At 59.7% G+C, this 18,992-nt stretch overlaps 1 protein-coding gene across 15 annotated transcripts in view; it reads right to left on the bottom strand.

Moving 5' to 3' along the window:
- Nucleotides 1–18,992, bottom strand: part of FNBP1 (formin binding protein 1) — a 120,890-nt gene that overhangs the window by 43,835 nt on the left and 58,063 nt on the right. For all 15 annotated transcript variants that reach the window (XM_075324377.1, XM_075324362.1, XM_075324363.1 and 12 more), the window contains exons 5-6: nt 16,280–16,342; nt 13,819–13,923 (exon numbers count right to left, since the gene is read on the bottom strand). In XM_075324377.1, coding sequence (XP_075180492.1) covers nt 13,819–13,923; nt 16,280–16,342 — 168 coding nt within the window. The remainder of the gene's footprint in view (nt 1–13,818; nt 13,924–16,279; nt 16,343–18,992) is intronic.

Genomic DNA, 18,992 nt, shown 5'->3' with positions numbered 1-18,992 from the left:
ACAGTGCTGCCTGCACCTGGTGTGGAGACGAGTGGCACCGCTGATCTCTATATACAGTGACGCCTGCACCCGGTGTGGAGACGAGTAGCACCGCTGATCTCTATATACAGTGACGCCTGCACCCGGTGTGGAGACGAGTAGCACCGCTGATCTTATATACAGTGCCGCCTGCACCCGGTGTGGAGACGAGTGGCACCGCTGATCTCTATATACAGTGCCGCCTGCACCCGGTGTGGAGACGAGTGGCACCGCTGATCTCTATATACAGTGCTGCCTGCACCGGTGTGGAGACGAGTGGCACCGCTGATCTCTATATACAGTGCCGCCTGCACCCGGTGTGGAGACGAGTGGCACCGCTGATCTCTATATACAGTGCCGCCTGCACCGGTGTGGAGACGAGTGGCACCGCTGATCTCTATATACAGTGCCGCCTGCACCCGGTGTGGAGACGAGCGGCACCGCTGATCCCTACATACAGTGCTGCCTGCACCCGGTGTGGAGACGAGCGGCACCGCTGATCCCTACATACAGTGCTGCCTGCACCCGGTGTGGAGACGAGTGGCACCGCTGATCTCTATATACAGTGCCGCCTGCACCTGGTGTGGAGACGAGTGGCACCGCTGATCTCTATATACAGTGCTGCCTGCACCCGGTGTGGAGACGAGTGGCACCGCTGATCTCTATATACAGTGACGCCTGCACCCGGTGTGGAGACGAGTGGCACCGCTGATCTCTATATACAGTGCTGCCTGCACCCGGTGTGGAGACGAGTGGCACCGCTGATCTCTATATACAGTGCCGCCTGCACCCGGTGTGGAGACGAGTGGCACCGCTGATCTCTATATACAGTGCCGCCTGCACCCGGTGTGGAGACGAGCGGCACCGCTGATCCCTACATACAGTGCTGCCTGCACCCGGTGTGGAGACGAGTGGCACCGCTGATCTCTATATACAGTGCCGCCTGCACCGGTGTGGAGACGAGCGGCACCGCTGATCCCTACATACAGTGCTGCCTGCACCCGGTGTGGAGACGAGCGGCACCGCTGATCTCTATATACAGTGCTGCCTGCACCCGGTGTGGAGACGAGCGGCACCGCTAATCCCTATATACAGTGCCGCCTACACCCGGTGTGGAGACGAGCGGCACCGCTAATCCCTATATACAGTGCTGCCTGCACCCGGTGTGGAGACGAGCGGCACCGCTAATCCCTATATACAGTGCCGCCTGCACCCGGTGTGGAGACGAGCGGCACCGCTGATCTCTATATACAGTGCCGCCTACACCCGGTGTGGAGACGAGCGGCACCGCTGATCCCTACATACAGTGCTGCCTGCACCCGGTGTGGAGACGAGCGGCACCGCTGATCTCTATATACAGTGCTGCCTGCACCCGGTGTGGAGACGAGCGGCACCGCTGATCTCTATATACAGTTGCCGCCTACACCCGGTGTGGAGACGAGCGGCACCGCTGATCTCTATATACCAGTGCCGCCTACACCCGGTGTGGAGACGAGCGGCACCGCTGATCCTTACATACAGTGCCGCCTACACCCGGTGTGGAGACGAGCGGCACCGCTGATCTCTATATACAGTGCTGCCTGCACCCGGTGTGGAGACGAGTGGCACACCTGATCTCTATATACCAGTGCCGCCTACACCCGGTGTGGAGACGAGCGGCACCGCTGATCCCTATATACAGTGCCGCCTACACCCGGTGTGGAGACGAGCGGCACCACTGATCCCTACATACAGTGCCGCCTACACCCGGTGTGGAGACGAGCGGCACCGCTGATCCCTATATACAGTGCTGCTGCACCCGGTGTGGAGACGAGTGGCACGCTGATCTCTATATACAGTGCTGCCTGCACCCGGTGTGGAGACGAGTGGCACCGCTGATCCCTACATACAGTGCCGCCTGCACCCGGTGTGGAGACGAGTGGCACCGCTGATCTCTATATACAGTGACGCCTGCACCTGGTGTGAGACGAGTGGCACCGCTGATCTCTATATACAGTGCCGCCTGCACCCGGTGTGGAGACGAGCGGCACCGCTAATCCCTATATACAGTGCTGCCTGCACCTGGTGTGGAGACGAGTGGCACCGCTGATCTCTATATACAGTGCCGCCTGCACCCGGTGTGGAGACGAGCGGCACCGCTAATCCCTATATACAGTGCTGCCTGCACCCGGTGTGGAAATGAGCGGCACCGCTGATCTCTATATACAGTGCCGCCTGGACCCCGGTGTGGAGACAACCGGCACCGCTGATCTCTATATACAGTGCTGCCTGCACCCGGTGTGGAGACGAGTGGCACCGCTGATCTCTATATACAGTGACGCCTGCACCTGGTGTGAGACGAGCGGCACCGCTGATCTCTATATACAGTGCCGCCTGGACCCCGGTGTGGAGACGAGCGGCACCGCTGATCCCTATATACAGTGCCGCCTGGAGCGGCACCGCTGATCTCTATATACAGTGCCGCCTGGAGCGGCACCGCTGATCTCTATATACAGTGCCGCCTGGACCCCGGTGTGGAGACGAGCGGCACCGCTGATCTCTATATACAGTGCTGCCTGCACCCGGTGTGGAGACGAGCGGCACCGCTGATCCCTATATACAGTGCCGCCTGGAGCGGCACCGCTGATCTCTATATACAGTGCCGCCTGGACCCCGGTGTGGAGACGAGCGGCACCGCTGATCTCTATATACAGTGCTGCCTGCACCCGGTGTGGAGACGAGCGGCACCGCTGATCTCTATATACAGTGCTGCCTGCACCCGGTGTGGAGACGAGCGGCACCGCTGATCTCTATATACAGTGCTGCCTGCACCCGGTGTGGAGACGAGCGGCACCGCTGATCTCTATATACCAGTGCCGCCTGCACCCGGTGTGGAGACGAGTGGCACCGCTGATCTCTATATACAGTGACGCCTGCACCTGGTGTGAGACGAGTGGCACCGCTGATCTCTATATACAGTGCCGCCTGCACCCGGTGTGGAGACGAGCGGCACCGCTAATCCCTATATACAGTGCTGCCTGCACCTGGTGTGGAGACGAGTGGCACCGCTGATCTCTATATACAGTGCCGCCTGCACCCGGTGTGGAGACGAGCGGCACCGCTAATCCCTATATACAGTGCTGCCTGCACCCGGTGTGGAAATGAGCGGCACCGCTGATCTCTATATACAGTGCCGCCTGGACCCCGGTGTGGAGACAACCGGCACCGCTGATCTCTATATACAGTGCTGCCTGCACCCGGTGTGGAGACGAGTGGCACCGCTGATCTCTATATACAGTGACGCCTGCACCTGGTGTGAGACGAGCGGCACCGCTGATCTCTATATACAGTGCCGCATGGACCCCGGTGTGGAGACGAGTGGCACCGCTGATCTCTATATACAGTGCTGCCTGCACCCGGTGTGGAGACGAGTGGCACCGCTGATCCCTACATACAGTGCCGCCTGCACCCGGTGTGGAGACGAGTGGCACCGCTGATCTCTATATACAGTGACGCCTGCACCTGGTGTGAGACGAGTGGCACCGCTGATCTCTATATACAGTGCCGCCTGCACCCGGTGTGGAGACGAGCGGCACCGCTAATCCCTATATACAGTGCTGCCTGCACCTGGTGTGGAGACGAGTGGCACCGCTGATCTCTATATACAGTGCCGCCTGCACCCGGTGTGGAGACGAGCGGCACCGCTAATCCCTATATACAGTGCTGCCTGCACCCGGTGTGGAAATGAGCGGCACCGCTGATCCCTATATACAGTGCCGCCTGGAGCGGCACCGCTGATCTCTATATACAGTGCCGCCTGGAGCGGCACCGCTGATCTCTATATACAGTGCCGCCTGGACCCCGGTGTGGAGACGAGCGGCACCGCTGATCTCTATATACAGTGCTGCCTGCACCCGGTGTGGAGACGAGCGGCACCGCTGATCCCTATATACAAGTGCCGCCTGGAGCGGCACCGCTGATCTCTATATACAGTGCCGCCTGGACCCCGGTGTGGAGACGAGCGGCACCGCTGATCTCTATATACAGTGCTGCCTGCACCCGGTGTGGAGACGAGCGGCACCGCTGATCTCTATATACAGTGCTGCCTGCACCCGGTGTGGAGACGAGCGGCACCGCTGATCTCTATATACAGTGCTGCCTGCACCCGGTGTGGAGACGAGCGGCACCGCTGATCTCTATATACAGTGACGCCTGCACCCGGTGTGGAGACGAGCGGCACCGCTGATCTCTATATACCAGTGCCGCCTGCACCCGGTGTGGAGACGAGTGGCACCGCTGATCTCTATATACAGTGACGCCTGCACCTGGTGTGAGACGAGTGGCACCGCTGATCTCTATATACAGTGCCGCCTGCACCCGGTGTGGAGACGAGCGGCACCGCTAATCCCTATATACAGTGCTGCCTGCACCTGGTGTGGAGACGAGTGGCACCGCTGATCTCTATATACAGTGCCGCCTGCACCCGGTGTGGAGACGAGCGGCACCGCTAATCCCTATATACAGTGCTGCCTGCACCCGGTGTGGAAATGAGCGGCACCGCTGATCTCTATATACAGTGCCGCCTGGACCCCGGTGTGGAGACAACCGGCACCGCTGATCTCTATATACAGTGCTGCCTGCACCCGGTGTGGAGACGAGTGGCACCGCTGATCTCTATATACAGTGACGCCTGCACCTGGTGTGAGACGAGCGGCACCGCTGATCTCTATATACAGTGCCGCATGGACCCCGGTGTGGAGACGAGCGGCACCGCTGATCCCTATATACAGTGCCGCCTGCACCCGGTGTGGAGACGTGCGGCACTGCTGATTCCTATATACAGTGCCGCCTGGAGCGGCACCGCTGATCTCTATATACAGTGCCGCCTGGAGCGGCACCGCTGATCTCTATATACAGTGCCGCCTGGACCCCGGTGTGGAGACGAGCGGCACCGCTGATCTCTATATACAGTGCTGCCTGCACCCGGTGTGGAGACGAGCGGCACCGCTGATCCCTATATACAGTGCCGCCTGGAGCGGCACCGCTGATCTCTATATACAGTGCCGCCTGGACCCCGGTGTGGAGACGAGCGGCACCGCTGATCTCTATATACAGTGCTGCCTGCACCCGGTGTGGAGACGAGCGGCACCGCTGATCTCTATATACAGTGCTGCCTGCACCCGGTGTGGAGACGAGCGGCACCGCTGATCCCTATATACAGTGCCGCCTGGACCCCGGTGTGAGACGAGCGGCACCGATAATCCCTATATACAGTGCCGCCTGGACCCCGGTGTGAGACGAGCGGCACCGCTAATCCCTATATACAGTGCTGCCTGCACCCGGTGTGGAGACGAGCGGCACCGCTGATCTCTATATACAGTGCTGCCTGCACCCGGTGTGGAGACGAGCGGCACCGCTAATCCCTATATACAGTGCTGCCTGCACCCGGTGTGGAGACGAGCGGCACCGCTGATCTCTATATACAGTGCCGCCTGGACCCCGGTGTGGAGACGAGCGGCACCGCTGATCTCTATATACAGTGCTGCCTGCACCCGGTGTGGAGACGAGCGGCACCGCTGATCTCTATATACAGTGCTGCCTGCACCCGGTGTGGAGACGAGCGGCACCGCTGATCCCTATATACAGTGCCGCCTGGACCCCGGTGTGAGACGAGCGGCACCGATAATCCCTATATACAGTGCCGCCTGGACCCCGGTGTGAGACGAGCGGCACCGCTAATCCCTATATACAGTGCTGCCTGCACCCGGTGTGGAGACGAGCGGCACCGCTGATCTCTATATACAGTGCTGCCTGCACCCGGTGTGGAGACGAGCGGCACCGCTAATCCCTATATACAGTGCTGCCTGCACCCGGTGTGGAGACGAGCGGCACCGCTGATCTCTATATACAGTGCTGCCTGCACCCGGTGTGGAGACGAGCGGCACCGCTGATCTCTATATACAGTGCCGCCTGGAGCGGCACCGCTGATCTCTATATACAGTGCCCGCCAGTGCCGTGGCTGAATGCTGCCCATTATGTGCGGGGGGTGATGCCGGCTTTGTCCTGGCAGAGAGCAGCGAGCCGCGGCCCATCCACTGATCTGTGTGCAAGGCATTCAGCAGCCCCCTTCCCTGTGCCAGCGGCCCCCGGCTCTGAAAAGACCCCGCTGTGGCCGGCAGGAAGCAATACGGGCATGGAGAGTGGGAATCTGCAGCTCATCTGCATACCAATGCCCAGCGTGCCCGCGCCGCCTGCCAACCCCGCCATTCACCAGCGAGCCCGCCAGCAGCTGACAGAGCAGGAGGATCCGCGCCGGGGACCCCGAAACCTGAGGCTGTGGGAACAACCATTATGTGATTACACAACCAGTACCCGGCTGCCAGCCTCCTGCCCGGGCACACTCCAGGATTTAAAGGGCCGGCGACCACAAAGTCAGCACCTGCAGACGAGGATGTGACACAAAGCTAAATCTGAAGGCAGCAGCACAGAGGATTTCAGGAGAGACGGGAATTGCTGTGTCGGTGACCTCGGGGCGCTGGGACCGCGGTCCTCGTCACCAGCAGTCACGTGCGCCACTTGTGGGCTCCTGAGATTACCGCAGTCATCCGCTCGCTAATTACCGGCATGGCTTTAATTAAGGAGACCCAGATTTAGCCGCGCTGCTCATGAGACGAGATTACAGGAGGACGATGCCTCCCGGATTAACGCTTCCACCGCGGCCATGATATAGACGAGATGCGCCACAACACCGCGGGCATCGCCGAAAGTGCAGCTCCACCCGGGACCGGAGACAGGGCATCATCTAAAGTGCAGCTCCACCCGGGACCGGAGACAGGGCATCATCTAAAGTGCAGCTCCACCCGGCACCGGAGACAGTGCATCACCTAAAGTGCAGCTGCACCCGGGACCGGGGACAGGACATCACCTAAAGTGCAGCTCCACCCGGGACTGCGCACAGGGCATCGCCTAAAGTGCAGCTCCACCCGGGACTGGGGACAGGGCATCACCTAAAGTGCAGCTCCACCCGGGACCGGAGACAGTGCATCACCTAAAGTGCAGCTCCACCCGGGACCGGAGACAGGGCATCATCTAAAGTGCAGCTGCACCCGGGACCGGGGACAGGACATCACCTAAAGTGCAGCTCCACCCGGGACTGCGGACAGGGCATCGCCTAAAGTGCAGCTCCACCCGGGACTGGGGACAGGGCATCACCTAAAGTGCAGCTCCACCCGGGACCGGAGACAGGGCATCATCTAAAGTGCAGCTCCACCCGGCACCGGAGACAGTGCATCACCTAAAGTGCAGCTGCACCCGGGGACAGGGCATCACCTAAAGTGCAGCTCCACCCGGGACCGGAGACAGGGCATCGCCTAAAGTGCAGCTCCACCCGGGACTGGGGACAGGGCATCACCTAAAGTGCAGCTCCACCCGGGACCGGAGACAGGGCATCATCTAAAGTGCAGCTCCACCCGGCACCGGAGACAGTGCATCACCTAAAGTGCAGCTGCACCCGGGACCGGGGACAGGGCATCACCTAAAGTGCAGCTCCACCCGGGACCGGAGACAGGGCATCGCCTAAAGTGCAGCTCCACCCGGGACTGGGGACAGGGCATCACCTAAAGTGCAGCTCCACCCGGGACTGGGGACAGGGCATCACCTAAAGTGGAGCTCCACCCGGGACCGGGGACAGGGCATCACCGAAAGTGCAGCTCCACCCGGGACCGGAGACAGGGCATCACCGAAAGTGCAGCTCCACCCGGGACCGGAGACAGGGCATCACCTAAAGTGCAGCTCCACCCGGGACTGGGGACAGGGCATCACCTAAAGTGCAGCTCCACCCGGGACTGGGGACAGGGCATCGCCGAAAGTGCAGCTCCACCCGGGACCAGAGACAGGGCATCGCCGAAAGTGCAGCTCCACCCGGGACTGGAGACAGGGCATCACCTAAAGTGCAGCTCCACCCATGACCGGAGACAGGGCATCGCCGAAAGTGCAGCTCCACCCGGGACCGGAGACAGGGGCATCGCCGAAAGTGCAGCTCACCAGAGACCGGAGACAGGACATCACCTAAAGTGCAGCTCCAGCCGGGACCTGGGACAGCGCATCGCCGAAAGTGCAGCTCTACCCGGGACCGGGGACAGGGCATCACCTAAAGTGCAGCTGCACCCGGGACCGGAGACAGCGCATCACCTAAAGTGCAGCTCCACCCGGGACTGGAGACAGCGCATCGCCGAAAGTGCAGCTCCACCGGGACCGGGGACAGGGCATCACCTAAAGTGCAGCTGCACCGGGACGGAGACAGGGCATCACCTAAAGTGCAGCTCCACCCGGGACAGGGCATCACCTAAAGTGCAGCTCCACCCGGGACCGGGGACAGGACATCACCTAAAGTGCAGCTCCACCCGGGACCGGAGACAGGGCATCGCCGAAAGTGCAGCTCCACCTGGGACAGGGCATCACCTAAAGTGCAGCTCCACCCGGGACTGGAGACAGGGGCATCACCTAAAGTGCAGCTCCACCCGGGACCGGAGACAGGGCATCGCCTAAAGTGCAGCTCCACCCGGGACCGGAGACAGTGCATCGCCTAAAGTGCAGCTCCACCCGGGACCGGAGACAGGGCATCATCAAAAGTGCAGCTCCACCCGGGGACCGGAGACAGGACATCGCCTAAAGTGCAGGTCCACCCGGGACCGGAGACAGGGCATCATCAAAAGTGCAGCTCCACCAGAGACCGGAGACAGGACATCACCTAAAGTGCAGCTCCAGCCGGGACCAGGGACAGCGCATCGCCGAAAGTGCAGCTCTACCCGGGACCGGGGACAGGGCATCACCTAAAGTGCAGCTGCACCCGGGACTGGAGACAGCGCATCGCCGAAAGTGCAGCTCCACCCGGGACCGGGGACAGGGCATCACCTAAAGTGCAGCTGCACCCGGGACCGGAGACAGGGCATCGCCTAAAGTGCAGCTGCACCCGGGACCGGGGACAGTGCATCGCCTAAAGTGCAGCTCCACCCGGGACTGGAGACAGGGCATCATCAAAAGTGCAGCTCCACCCGGGGACCGGAGACAGGACATCGCCTAAAGTGCAGGTCCACCCGGGACCGGAGACAGGGCATCATCAAAAGTGCAGCTCCACCAGAGACCGGAGACAGGGCATCGCCTAAAGTGCAGCTCTACCCGGGACCGGGGACAGGGCATCACCTAAAGTGCAGCTGCACCCGGGACCGGAGACAGCGCATCACCTAAAGTGCAGCTCCACCCGGGACTGGAGACAGCGCATCGCCGAAAGTGCAGCTCCACCCGGGACCGGGGACAGGGCATCACCTAAAGTGCAGCTGCACCCGGGACCGGAGACAGGGCATCACCTAAAGTGCAGCTCCACCCGGGACAGGGCATCACCTAAAGTGCAGCTCCACCCGGGACCGGGGACAGGACATCACCTAAAGTGCAGCTCCACCCGGGACCGGAGACAGGGCATCGCCGAAAGTGCAGCTCCACCTGGGACAGGGCATCACCTAAAGTGCAGCTCCACCCGGGACTGGAGACAGGGCATCACCTAAAGTGCAGCTCCACCCGGGACCGGAGACAGGGCATCGCCTAAAGTGCAGCTCCACCCGGGACCGGAGACAGTGCATCGCCTAAAGTGCAGCTCCACCCGGGACCGGAGACAGGGCATCATCAAAAGTGCAGCTCCACCCGGGGACCGGAGACAGGACATCGCCTAAAGTGCAGGTCCACCCGGGACCGGAGACAGGGCATCATCAAAAGTGCAGCTCCACCAGAGACCGGAGACAGGACATCACCTAAAGTGCAGCTCCAGCCGGGACCAGGGACAGCGCATCGCCGAAAGTGCAGCTCTACCCGGGACCGGGGACAGGGCATCACCTAAAGTGCAGCTGCACCCGGGACCGGAGACAGCGCATCACCTAAAGTGCAGCTCCACCCGGGACCGGAGACAGCGCATCGCCGAAAGTGCAGCTCCACCCGGGACCGGGCATCACCTAAAGTGCAGCTGCACCCGGGACCGGAGACAGCGCATCGCCGAAAGTGCAGCTCCACCCGGGACCGGAGACAGTGCATCGCCGAAAGTGCAGCTCCACCCGGGACCGGGGACAGGGCATCACCTAAAGTGAAGCTCCACCCGGGACCGGGGACAGGGCATCGCTGAAAGTGCAGCTCCACCCGGGACCGGGGACAGGGCATCACCTAAAGTGCGGCTCCACCCGGGACCGGGGACAGGGCATCACCTAAAGTGCAGCTCCACCCGGGACCGGGGGACAGGGCATCGCTGAAAGTGCAGCTCCACCCGGGACCGGGGACAGGGCATCGCTGAAAGTGCAGCTCCACCCGGGACCGGGGACAGGGCAGCACCTAAAGTGCAGCTCCACCCGGGGACCGGAGACAGGGCATCGCCGAAAGTGCAGCTCCACCCGGACTAATATATATATATCAAGCAACAGCGGAGGCCGCGGTCGGTCACAGGCGACCAAACATCAGTGCAGCTTCCGGTGAATATCCAGAAAACAATGGCCCCCCTGCGGAGCACATCAGGGGGCGCAGATGAACGCCTCCCCACCCGCAGGGTCCTATAGATTTCCCCGTCCGCTCCTATCACGTTCAGAAATACGGGGGTGACGAGAGTCATGGGGGTGACGAGAGTCATGGGGGTGACGAGAGTCATGGGGGTGACGAGAGTCATGGGGGTGACGAGAGTCATCTTCCAGCGCTCGGTTCCTCTCTCACACGCACCATTCTGTTTATGACTCTTTTCGCTCTATCTGTATTTACCGGTTAGTGTCCCTTTAATGAAATGCATCAGGATCTCTGCTTGCTGCCTTTGAATAGCAGCTTTTTCTCCTGTTTACATCCGGAAGCCCTAGTTGCTTGGATACTAAAACTTCTCAGAGCTGAGGGTCTGTTATACTTGTATCCACTTTACCGGGTCCCATAAGAAGTCCAGACTGACACATTGTAACAAACCACCAGGACGGAGAGGATGCTTCGGCTTGTACGTAATCGGCCGCACTGACATTGGACTTTGTGATCTCGGGGTTTTTCCATTCACTCACAGCAAGCGGAGTCATTGACAATGGTGGAGCATTAATTGCCAGTGCGGGTCAGCTGATATGGATGGAATCAGAGGCCGGATGCGCGGCTTGTGAGGAACAGGGAAGGTGCACAGAGCGAAGATTAGCAGCCGGTGACCGGGAAATGTCACTGGGCCGCCTGCTCCGGCCATAAATAGATGATGAGGTGCAGGGGGCGCCTGTGATCCTGCCGGGGGCGCCTGGGATCCTGCAGGGGGGGGGCTGCGATCCTGCAAGGGGGGGCGGCTGCGATACTGCAAGGAGGGGTGGCTGCGATACTGCAAGGGGGGGCGGCTGTGATACTGCAAGGGGGGGCGACTGCGATCCTGCAACGGGGGGCGGCTGCGATCCTGCAACGGGGGGCGGCTGCGATCCTGCAAGGGGGGCGCGGCTGCGATCCTGCAAGGGGGGCGCGGCTGCGATCCTGCAAGGGGGGCGCGGCTGCGATCCTGCAAGGGGGGCGCGGCTGCGATCCTGCAAGGGGGGCGCGGCTGCGATCCTGCAGAGGGGGGGCGGCTGCGATCCTGCAAGGGGGGGAGGCTGCGATCCTGCAAGGGGGGGCGGCTGCGATCCTGCAAGGGGGGCGGCGGCTGCGATCCTGCAAGGGGGGGCGGCTGCGATCCTGCAAGGGTGGGCGGCTGCGATCCTGCAAGGCTGGGCGGCTGCGATCCTGCAAGGGGGGGCAGCTGCAATTCTGCAAGGGGGGGGAAGCTGCGATCCTGCAAGGGGGGGGAAGCTGCGATCCTGCAAGGGGGGGGAAGCTGCGATCCTGCAAGGGGGGGGAAGCTGCGATCCTGCAAGGGGGGGGAAGCTGCGATCCTGCAAGGGGGGGGGAAGCTGCGATCCTGCAAGGGGGGGGAAGCTGCGATCCTGCAAGGGGGGGGAGCTGCGATCCTGCAAGGGGGGGAAGCTGCGATCCTGCAAGGGGGGGAAGCTGCGATCCTGCAAGGGGGGGAAGCTGCGATCCTGCAAGGGGGGGAAGCTGCGATCCTGCAAGGGGGGGAAGCTGTGATCCTGCAAGGGGGGGGAAGCTGCGATCCTGCAAGGGGGGGAAGCTGCGATCCTGCAAGGGGGGGAAGCTGTGATCCTGCAAGGGGGGGCGGCTGCGATCCTGCAAGGGGGGGGCGGCTGCGATCCTGCAAGGGGGGGCGGCTGCGATCCTGCAAGGGGGGGAAGCTGCGATCCTGCAGGGGGTGCTAAGCGAGCAGAAGTAGTGATATGCACCTCCCGAGTCCGCCATCAGGGGGTGCTGCTCCCTGCACAGCCGTGTGCTTTGTCACAAGCGTCTCTTCTCCTGCCTGTAGAGTGTAAGCTCCTGGGGTTAGCATGGGGTTTTATGCTTCTGCGCTGCGGTATAGGGGGGCGCTATAGGACCGCAGGTCGTTACCTCCCGACACGTGCCCACTGCTGCTGTACATAGAGTGGAGGGTTCGGCTCGGACCCCGGATGTGGTCACAACCCCCATCATGCGCTCCAGGAAGACGCGGCCATCGCTGACACATCATCCTCGCCTCTCACCTCAGGTCTTTCCTGCAGCGTGAGGATGGGGCCGCTCTGCTTGCTGGGAGTGAATGAAGACAGTGGAGACCATTCTCTGCCCTGATACATTGTAACGAGACGCTCAGCTGTGACATCAGCACTGCTTATCATTCAGCGGCAGTTTGTGTGTCGTTTTCCCGCCATTAATACCTCTGTTACTGTCAGTGACTGGAAACATCCATGTTTATATACAGAGGTGGAGAATTCTGCTACTTTTCACAGCGGAGGGTCTGGTACAGTGTATCCAGTCTGGACTGCACCCACCAGCAGCGGCCTCCAGTGCTGATGGTTTGTGACAGTGTGCCAGTCTGGAGATACCTCTGGAGCAGTGCGGGGGTGACAGTGACCGCGCAGTCACGGGGGCCGCGCACAATCCGTGTGATTATCCAGCGGCGCAGGGAACAATGGAGGCTCACATGAGTGCTTCATCAGGCCGGTCTGCTGAATGAAGGGGTTATGTAATGACAGGGTCACATGCTGCGCCCCCCGCAGGACCGGCCGCTATTCATGGGCACCACCGCCTGCGCCATCATTATCATAACCCCCCAGGAAAACTTCTCACAGACACCAGATAACAATAACGGGAGGCTGCTGGGTACAACCAGATCTGTGAGATAATGGGCCACACACGCCGCAACTGCGACACATGGCAGCGGCCAAATCTCCCCGTCAGCACAACGCTCGTACAATGCGGTCACCCTGACGGTGGCACAACGCTCCTACAATGCGGTCACCCTGCCGGCGGCACAACGCTCGTGAAATGCGGTCACCCTGCCGGCGGCACAACGCTCGTGCAATGCGGTCACCCTGCCGGCGGCACAACGCTCGTGCAATGCGGTCAACCCTGCCGGCGGCACAACGCTCGTACAATGCGGTCACCCTGCCGGCGGCACAACACTCCTACAATGCGATTACCCTGCCGGCGGCACAACGCTTGTACAATGTGGTCAACCCTGCCGGCGGCACAATGCTCGTACAACGCGGTCACCCTGCCGGCGGCACAACGCTCGTACCGGCCACCTGTACCACGCCTCCTACCGGCAACCCGTGCCACACCTGCAATTGGCAGCCCATCCCGCGTCATCTATAGATATACACGTTACTTGCGCTCTCAACACACATCCAGCTATTATTAAGCAAGGGACCCATACACTTCCATGCAGCTGGCCCTCCTCCCGCCGGCTGCCCTGCTCACTTTCTCGACATCGGCTTTGGTGACGTTGATGTCGGCGTCCATCCTCTCGAAGTACTGCTGCGCCCGCTCCGCCTCCTTACAGTCTCGCTCAAACCTTCTTTTACTCTGAGAAAGACAAAAAATCAAATGTAAGAATCAAAAGCATCAACAGCCGAGAACCCTGCACCCCACAGCGCCCCCTGTGGCGAGATCAGACTGTGACCGGGGCGGGGGGACTCCTCTGGGGCGGGGGGACTCCTCTGGGGCGGGGGGACTCCTCTGGGGCGGGGGGACTCCTCTGGGGCGGGGGGACTCCTCTGGGGCGGGGGGACTCCTCTGGGGCGGGGGACTCCTCTTACAGCTCAGGGGCGGAGCTTATCAATCACTTCCTATCTGGCTGCCGAGGTCAGGACAGACGCTGAGGCCGGGAGAACTACTACTCCAAGCAACACTTCCCTCATCTCTTCTGCAGCCGTCAGTGGGGGAGGGGACGCTCATTATTGGATACACATAGATATAACACGGATACAAGGTGGTGGAGGGGATTATTAGTCACTGCAGGAAATGGCTCATTAGAGGAAGTGTAGTCGTCATGGCAACATGCGGTCAGATGAGGACGTTCAGGGGTCCCGGTCGCTATATTACTGCTCTCAGCGGAGGGTTCGCTGCAGTGTGTCATGAGGTCTCCTCCATGCTCGTGACAAATTTCTACCTATATTTCCCCAAAATGAGCAATATCACAGGACATGATGGGCATTGTAGTCCGCCACCCTGCGCTGACGCCACATGCCAGCGCCCCCTGCTGGTCCAGTGTCTGTACTAAGGACGCCCTGCAGGCAATACACAAAACACTACATCTCCCAGAATGCAGCGGAGCAGAGAGCGGGGAGGCCGCAGAGCAGAGAGCGGGGAGGCCGCAGAGCGGGGAGCGGGGAGGCCGCAGAGCGGGGAGCGGGGAGGCCGCAGAGCAGGGAGCGGGGAGGCCGCAGAGCAGGGAGCGGGGAGGCCGCAGAGCAGAGAGCGGTGAGGCCGCAGAGCAGAGAGCGGTGAGGCCGCAGAGCAGAGAGCGGTGAGGCCGCAGAGCAGAGAGCGGGGAGGCCGCAGAGCAGAGAGCGGGGAGGCCGCAGAGCAGAGAGCGGGGAGGCCGCAGAGCAGAGAGCGGGGAGGCCGCAGAGCAGAGAGCAGGGAGGCCGCAGAGCAGAGAGCGGGGAGGCCGCAGAGCAGAGAGCGGGGAGGCCGCAGAGCAGAGAGCGGGGAGGCCGCAGAGCAGAGAGCGGGGAGGCCGCAGAGAGCGGGGAGGCCGCAGAGCAGAGAGCGGGGAGGCCGCAGAGCAGAGAGCGGGGAGGCCGCAGAGCAGAGAGCGGGGAGGCCGCAGAGCAGAGAGCGGGGAGGCCGCAGAGCAGAGAGCGGGGAGGCCGCAGAGCAGAGAGCGGGGAGGCCGCAGAGCAGAGAGCGGGGAGGCCGCAGAGCAGAGAGCGGGGAGGCCGCAGAGCAGAGAGCGGGGAGGCCGCAGAGCAGAGAGCGGGGAGGCCGCAGAGCAGAGAGCGGGGAGGCCGCAGAGCAGAGAGCGGGGAGGCCGCAGAGCAGAGAGCGGGGAGGCCGCAGAGCAGAGAGCGGGGAGGCCGCAGAGCAGAGAGCGGGGAGGCCGCAGAGCAGAGAGCGGGGAGGCCGCAGAGCAGAGAGCGGGGAGGCCGCAGAGCAGAGAGCGGGGAGGCCGCAGAGCAGAGTGCGGGGAGGCCGCAGAGCAGAGTGCGGGGAGGCCGCAGAGCAGAGAGCGGGGAGGCCGCAGAGCAGAGAGCGGGGAGGCCACAGAGCAGAGAGCGGGGAGGCCGCAGAGCAGAGAGCGGGGAGGCCGCAGAGCAGAGAGCGGGGAGGCCGCAGAGCAGAGAGCGGGGAGGCCGCAGAGCAGAGAGGCTGCAGAGCAGAGTGCGGGGAGGCCGCAGAGCAGAGTGCGGGGAGGCCGCAGAGCAGAGAGCGGGGAGGCCGCAGAGCAGAGAGCGGGGAGGCCGCAGAGCAGAAAGCGGGGAGGCCGCAGAGCAGAGAGGCTGCAGAGCAGCAAACGGGGAGGCCGCAGAGCAGACCGCTGCAGTCAATCACTGTGCAGGTCACCCGCTGACAGGACTGAGCTCAGTGACCGAGTAGACAAATATGTGGCCCATCCTGAAATGTGAGAATCGGGAGCAGCCGCACGTCACTGCCATCCTCTGCCAGACACAGCACAAATCACCCCCATCCTTTGTTACAATGTATCAGTCTCGTGTTCACAGAGGATTCTATCACTGCACACAGCGGAGGGTTTGTTACAATTGCATCTATTCTGCACTGACACATTGTATCCAACACAAACAGAGAAACGTCTGCAGCTTTTCTGTTCAGATCATTACATCAGCCGAGACCTTCCTCATCCTCTGCCCTCTTCTCTATATGTGGTATAGTCATGTGACCGGCGTGATGACCTCCGACCTGAACTTCCCCAACTCACCGACTCCAGCTGCTTCCAGCAGGTCTCCATGTGCTGCTGCGCCTTCCGACCCTCATGGAAATTCTGCAACACAAAGAGGCAAAGGTGACCAGGAAGAAGAGAGGCCACAGCTCACATCCTGCATTACACTCCAGAGCTGCACTCACTATTCTGCTGGAGCAGTCACTGCGTAAATACATTACTGATTCTGAGTTACCTCCTGTATTATACTTCAGAGCTGCACTCACTATTCTGCTGGTGCAGTCACTGTGTACATACATTACATTACTGATCCTGAGTTACCTCCTGTATTATACTCCAGAGCTGCACTCACTATTCTGCTGGTGTAGTCACTGTGTACATACATTACATTACTGATCCTGAGTTACCTCCTGTATTACACTCCAGAGCTGCACTCACTATTCTGCTGGAGCAGTCACTGTGTACATACATTACTGATCCTGAGTTACCTCCTGTATTATACTCCAGAGCTGCACTCACTATTCTGCTGGTGCAGTCACAATGCACATACATTACATTACTGATCCTGAGTTACCTCCTGTATTATACCCCAGAGCTTCACTCACTATTCTGCTGGTGCAGTCACTGTGTACATACATTACATTACTAATCCTGTGTTACCCCCTGTATTATACTCCAGAGCTGCACTCACTATTCTGCTGGTGCAGTCACAATGCACATACATTACATTACTGATCCTGAGTTACCTCCTGTATTATACCCCAGAGCTGCACTCACTATTCTGCTGCTGCAGTCACTGTGTACATACATTACATTACTGATCCTGCGCTACCTCCTGTATTATACCCCAGAGCTGCACTCACTATTCTGCTGGTGCAGTCACTGTGTACATACATTACATTACTGATCCTGTGTTACCCCCTGTATTATACTCCAGAGCTGCACTCACTATTCTGCTGGTGCAGTCACAATGCACATACATTACATTACTGATCCTGAGTTACCTCCTGTATTATACCCCAGAGCTGCACTCACTATTCTGCTGGTGCAGTCACTGTGTACATACATTACATTACTGATCCTGAGTTACCTCCTGTATTATACTCCAGAGCTGCACTCACTATTCTGCTGGTGCAGTCACAATGCACATACATTACATTACTGATCCTGAGTTACCTCCTGTATTATACCCCAGAGCTGCACTCACTATTCTGCTGGTGCAGTCACTGTGTACATACATTACATTACTGATCCTGTGTTACCCCCTGTATTATACTCCAGAGCTGCACTCACTATTCTGCTGGTGCAGTCACTGTATACATACATTACATTACTGATCCTGAGTTACCTCCTGTATTATACCCCAGAGCTGCACTCACTATTCTGCTGGTGCAGTCACTGTGTACAGACATTACATCACTGATCCGGAGTTACCTCCTGTATTATACTCCAGAGCTGCACTCACTATTCTGCTGGTGCAGTCACTGTGTACAGACATTACATTACTGATCCTGAGTTACCTCCTGTATTATACTCCAGAGCTGCACTCACTATTCTGCTGGTGCAGTCACTGTGTACATACATTATATTACTGATCCTGTGTTACCTCCTGTATTATACTCCAGAGCTGCACTCACTATTCTACTGGTGCAGTCACTGTGTACATACATTACATTACTGACTCTGTTTCTAAGGGAACTGATGGACAGGTGACTACAATTTATTACTCCCTGTTATCAGCCATTATTGGGGAGGAGACTGTAGGACAGGAGAGTACAATCTATTACTCCCTGTTATCAGCCATTACTGGGGGAGGAGACTGTAGGACAGGTGAATACAATCTATCACTCCCTGTTATCAGCCATTACCGGGGTAGAGCGCAGGGCTCCGGGATCCAGTAGCACTGTCTGTGCGGTCTGCAGTGAATGCTCCTGTGGTGAGCACAGTCCTATAATTTACTCACTTGTCCCTGACCACAATGACAAAGGAGGACGCAGAGGAAAGCCTGTAATTTACTGTCCGCAAGCGGAGAAGAGCGCTGCCCCCGTACAGCACCACACCATCCCAAGAACAGCACCGCACCGAACCCCCGCACAGCACCGCAAAATGAATTGCTGTACCATCTCTGTGGGACGGCAGGTATTGATGTGCGGGGTGTGCAGCGCTCGGAGACCACCGGACAGACGCAACAATAAATCTTTTCCAACTGCCAGTAATGTGACAGTAAGAACAATGGTGTTCTTACCAAAATCACAGGGGTGAAATACGTCAGCTGCTGAGCACACACAGCCCGGGGGTCCACCGACAACAGACCCCCACCAGGACAAGAGGGGCACAGTCTGAAATGGCTGATAACAGGGAGTAATAGATTGTACTCCCCTGTCCTATAGTCTCCTCCCCCAGTAATGGCTGATAACAGGGAGTAATAGATTGTACTCACCAGTCCTACAGTCTCCTCCCCCAGTAATGGCTGATAACAGGGAGTAATAGATTGTACTCACCTGTCCTACAGTCTCCTCCCCCAGTAATGGCTGATAACAGGGAGTAATAGATTTTATGCACTTGTATGGCAGTTGGTCTTTTTGAGGCCTTGAACGTCTGATAACAGGGGACAATAGCTCCTACACATATGAGGCACTACAGCATGGCTGCCCCTTTAAGGGATGATAACCCCCATCATTGCTGGAGTTGGGGGCAGTGAGTGTTTCGGGGAACCTGTTGCTGCTGCTCTTGGCTGTGAGTCAGGGTCTAT

This window comes from Anomaloglossus baeobatrachus, chromosome 9, assembly GCF_048569485.1.
Source record: "Anomaloglossus baeobatrachus isolate aAnoBae1 chromosome 9, aAnoBae1.hap1, whole genome shotgun sequence".
NCBI lineage: Eukaryota > Metazoa > Chordata > Amphibia > Anura > Aromobatidae > Anomaloglossus > Anomaloglossus baeobatrachus.
Note: the sequence above shows the minus strand (reverse complement) of the source record. Positions and strands in the feature narration are given on the sequence as shown.